This window comes from Plasmodium gaboni, chromosome 12 (assembly GCF_001602025.1).
Source record: "Plasmodium gaboni strain SY75 chromosome 12, whole genome shotgun sequence".
Classification (NCBI taxonomy): Eukaryota; Apicomplexa; class Aconoidasida; order Haemosporida; family Plasmodiidae; genus Plasmodium; species Plasmodium gaboni.
This window is the reverse complement of record NC_031492.1, coordinates 462,980-467,830: the sequence shown is the minus strand read 5'-3', so window position 1 is coordinate 467,830 and position 4,851 is coordinate 462,980. Positions and strand designations below refer to the sequence as shown.

The 4,851-nt window shown below is 16.4% G+C and overlaps 2 protein-coding genes and 2 non-coding genes across 4 annotated transcripts; 2 read left to right on the top strand and 2 right to left on the bottom strand.

Annotated features, from left to right (window-relative positions):
• Positions 1–71: 71 nt before the first annotated feature.
• Positions 72–499, top strand: PGSY75_1213300 (hypothetical protein; the record flags this gene model as incomplete). Its single annotated transcript, XM_018786719.1, has 2 exons — positions 72–229; positions 337–499. The coding sequence occupies 2 exons, from the start codon at positions 72–74 to the stop codon at positions 497–499; spliced, it is 321 nt and encodes a 106-aa protein (XP_018640584.1).
• A 137-nt stretch (positions 500–636) lies between these two features.
• PGSY75_1213200 (hypothetical protein) lies at positions 637–1,473 on the bottom strand (the record flags this gene model as incomplete). Its single annotated transcript, XM_018786718.1, has 1 exon — positions 637–1,473. The coding sequence occupies one exon, from the start codon at positions 1,471–1,473 to the stop codon at positions 637–639; it is 837 nt and encodes a 278-aa protein (XP_018640583.1).
• Positions 1,474–2,382: 909 nt separating this feature from the next.
• PGSY75_1213100 lies at positions 2,383–2,546 on the top strand. Its single transcript, XR_001974543.1, has one exon. It is a non-coding gene; the product is annotated as a U1 spliceosomal RNA (small nuclear RNA).
• Positions 2,547–2,640: 94 nt separating this feature from the next.
• PGSY75_1213000 lies at positions 2,641–3,398 on the bottom strand. The gene has a single exon (XR_001974542.1). It is a non-coding gene (non-coding RNA).
• Between the last annotated feature and the right edge of the window lie 1,453 nt (positions 3,399–4,851).

Below are 4,851 nucleotides of genomic sequence, written 5' to 3'. Positions count from 1 at the left end.
AAAAAAAAAAAAAAAAAGAAAAAAAAAAAGTATAATATATATATATATATTTATATATAATATTTAATATAATGAATATTAAAAAAGATGAGACCATAAAAGAGGTTGAACAAAAAAGTAATGAGTTGGCAGAAATTAATATGTACGAAAATTCAGAACTTTTTTCTGATACGACTATGTCAGAGATAGATAACGCATATAAATTTTGGAACGAAGAAGAAGAACTTACGTAAAAAATGAAATATATATATATATATATATATATATATATATATATGATGATATTATATACCTATTCCATATAATTTTATTTCTTCTTACTTTTTTTTTTACTAGATCCATTTTTGATATATGCAAAGAATTCGAAAGTTCAGAAGAGGAATATGAGGAAAAGGAAGTTGGAAAAAAATCATATAATTACCAAAAGAATGCTAGTATTGAAATAAATACCATGCCGTTGGAAAATACTACACAAGATGAACAAACAAATGATTTTTAAAAAAGAAACATATAAGTTAGTTGGATGTTAAAAAAAATAAAAAATATTCATATTATTATTTTTTTTTAATCTCTAATATATATATATATATATATATATATATATATATATATTTATATATATGTATAAATTACGAATCATATGCCGAACATAATTTTATCCTTTATTTCTTCAACAAAATTGTAGTTGACTTTTCTTAATGAAACAAAAGGCTTGAAAATTTCTGCGTAATGTAAAAGATTTTTTTGAGTTAATTCTGAATATTTATTATCATTTGAATATGATTTAATTTGAACAAGAGCTCTATCATGAAATAAAGGTTGTTTGAAATTTTCATCTTTAAAATGTCTTAAGATTAAAACAATTATATGATCACTATTTCCATATTTATTATGAAAGATATGAGCTTGAATATAAATTTTATGACTCAAATAATAACCAAAAGATTTCATTATTTGTTTATAAGTATTATGAACAATATATTCTGAAACAATATTAACATCAACTTTACTTTTTTCAGAACTTTTTAAAATAGCACCTTGTTCATATTTTCTTAATAAACATAATTCTTTTAAATGAAAAGGTTCTAAATATTCTCTAAAAATATATTCCTTTTTTTGTGCTTTTGGTGCTAAAATATCTAATTCTTCTTTGGAATCATATTTATAATATGAATCAATCCATTTATATTTATTGTTTACATCTGATGCTTTCGTTATGACATTTATAAAATCTTGAAATTTATTATCTTCATCAATATGTATTCTTTCATCAGTAATATATAAACTACTTAATGAATATTCTGTGTATTTGGAAAAGTCACTTTTATTTATATTATTCAATATATCTTCATTTGTCCATTCATTTTCACCTTTTTCTATTATATTCAAATTTTCATTTACCACGCCATTTTTCTCATTCTTATTAAATTCAGAAATAAGTTCATCAAAAAATTCTTCTACGTTTTTATTCATAATGTATATCTACAAGTTTTCACAAAATATAGAAGCACATATATATATATATATATATATATGTATATATTATAGTAAATCAGGTGTGTAAAGAAAAAACTATTAAAACATAATAAAAAGCTTCTTTCAATAAAAAAAAGAAACGAAAAACAAATAATTAAACGAATGGATGTATAGATTTATAACATACAAATAAAGAATCAAATAAAAAAGTTCAAAGCTTTATGCTTTTTATTTATATTTTATATATCAAAAAGGAGAGATATATTTTTAACATATTAACGAAAAAGGGGAAAAAAATAAAGAATATTAATAACTACAAAAAAAAAAAAAAAAAAAAAAAAAAAAAAAAAAAAAAAAAAAACAGAAGAAACGATAAGGAAAATAATAATAATGTTATAAAATATAAATAAAAATTTGAGTGATATTCTTTATTATTTTCTTATAAAGTTCATATATAATTATATGAAATATATATAAATTAGTTTTCTCATAATTTTACTTTTGGATAAGGATAAATTATTAAATTAATAAATAATTAATAATTTATAAAATATTATATAACGGTTAAGATAGAAAAAAAAATAGATATATTTATAATACTTATAATATTTATAAGATACATATTAATATATGTAAAATGAATAATTATTATTTATTATTCCTATTGCATATTATAAAATATGAAATGAAAATATGTAAATAGAAGAATATATATATATATATTTAAAATGACATATGAATATATAAATATATAAGTATATAAGCATACAAATATAATAATATATATATATAATATTTTAATTTTTAATTATATAAAAAAAATATAGAAAAATAAAATAGAAGCAAAACAAGTACAGTTTCAGCATTGAAAAAATGACACTATGAGAAATTGAGGCTGTTAAAAGTCAACTTACCTGGCTGGCGTTTGGGGTAGCTCAAGCATTATCCTGACGTAGTTCGGAGCAGAGCATTGCACTCAGCTGACTGTGATGAGCTATAGACTCTCCACATGGGGGGTGCTAACAGCAAAATTTTTGCCCGTGGCATAATTCATCTAATGATTATGCCATTTAACAAAAAACAATTTTAAATTATCAAATTTTTTACATATATATATATATATATATATAATATATATAAATTTTAATATTCGAAATATATTATACTTTAATTTTTTTTTTTTATTTCTTAAGGAAAAAAAAAAATAATTTATTCACAAGTAAGAATATTATATAATATATATATTATATATATTATATTTTAAATATTCTCAATCATCATATTTTTATATGTTGCAAAAATTTATTTTATAGCGATTTTTACTAGTTAAAAAAGAAAATAATAGTTATTAATTAATATTATAAATTTCTATTTTAAAGAGTATTTTCCTTTTATTTATTTTTTTTTTTTTTAGTTTTCAATTTTTTAGATGGCATATATATATATATATATATGTTTTATTTCCATATATAAAAATATGTTATAATTGATATCTTTCCCTTGGCTCCATAAATAATATTTATTAATATCATCAAAAAGAAAATATTTATAGTAATAATATTCATCGGAACATATTTATAAATGATGAATTACTATATTTTTATTTCTTTTTTTCAAAAGAAAAGGATATATATTTTAATATATTTATAAGAAGATTTTAAAATAAATGAAAGTTTTTATTTAATTAAAAATGGTTATATGTAAATTAAAGAAAATATACAAATGATGACAATTATTGTAAGGTTTATTTTGTATATATATATTACCATTGATGTTTTAAATATTTATTATTAATTTATAATATATATAGAAATGAATTTTACATTTTATATTTCCCTTTATAATTATAATAATAAAAGGAGATACATTTACATTTTTATATATGTTAATATTATCCTTGGCAAATGAATAAAGAATATTTTATATAAATATAAGATCCACAAGGACATATATAAAAATGTTTACATTAATAAATATATATATATTTCTTTTATTTATTCTTTTCCATATGCCTTTTTTTATAAAGAATATTTTATTATAAAACCAAAAAAAAAAAAAAAAAATATATGTAAATATTAGGACTTTTATAATCATGTATAATACTTTATTTTTAAGAAACAGTTTAATAAAAAAAAAAAAAAAAGGAAAATCATATTAAGAGCTAAAGGATACAATGAGTTCATATATATTTATAATTATCATATATATCCATAAACCTTTTTTTTTTTTTTTTTTATTTTCCATATTTATAATATAAATATGTTAACAAAATTTTTTATGTGACCAAGGAAATAATAATGAAAAAGAATTTTTTTATTTTTCAAATACACATAAAAATATATATTTATATATATATATATATATATATATATATATATGCAACACATTTAATACAATCTACATAATGTTATTATATATCATTTCATATGTGTTTAATAATAAAAAGTAATAAATAATAACAAAAAGAAAAAAAGAATAATATAAATATTATATATATATTATATTATGTTTTTTTAATATTTCTAAAATAATGTTGCATTTTAAAATGAAACGATTATAAATAAAATTATTTTATCAATATACAATAAAAAAAAAAAATATAGACTATTAAAAGAAATATAAAGTTACAAATATATATATATATTCATTGGGTTGTATTACACATATAAATAAATAAATATATATATAATATAATTTAAAAAAAAAAAAAAAAAAAAGAAATCAAATGAAACACTTCTTTTTATTTTTATTTATATGGTTATATTAAAAAAATAAATAAATCTACAAATATATATTTTTTTTAAACACATAAAAAAATGTATAAGTTATGATATATGCCAATTTAAATATTATTTATATACGACAAAAATAAAAAAAAAATAAGAATATATGGTTTCTATTAAATTTATTTTATATAAGGTCATTTTTCATTCCATTATTATTTTTTTAAAGGCTTAAAATAATTGGAGAAAATTTTCCTAAAATTATATGCTCCAACTATTTAAAAAAAAACTATAATACTATATTTATATATATATAATTTAATATTATAGTATATGAATATATATAATATATTATATTTATTATAATAAACCTTATTAATGTAAATTTTTATAATATATAAAACTAGGAAAAATTTACCCATATGTAGGTTAATATGAAAATATACAATTTTTTTTTTTTTTTTTTTTTTTTTTTTTTTTTTGGATATTTAGATTATATATAATAAAATTATTACATATATATTATTTATTAAATATTTTGAAATATTAAATTATTAATATAATGATTTTAATGAATATTATTATAATATTTATTTGTAAATTATATTAATACGTTAAAATTTTGTTCTCTTAAAAAAAAAAATTTTTATTT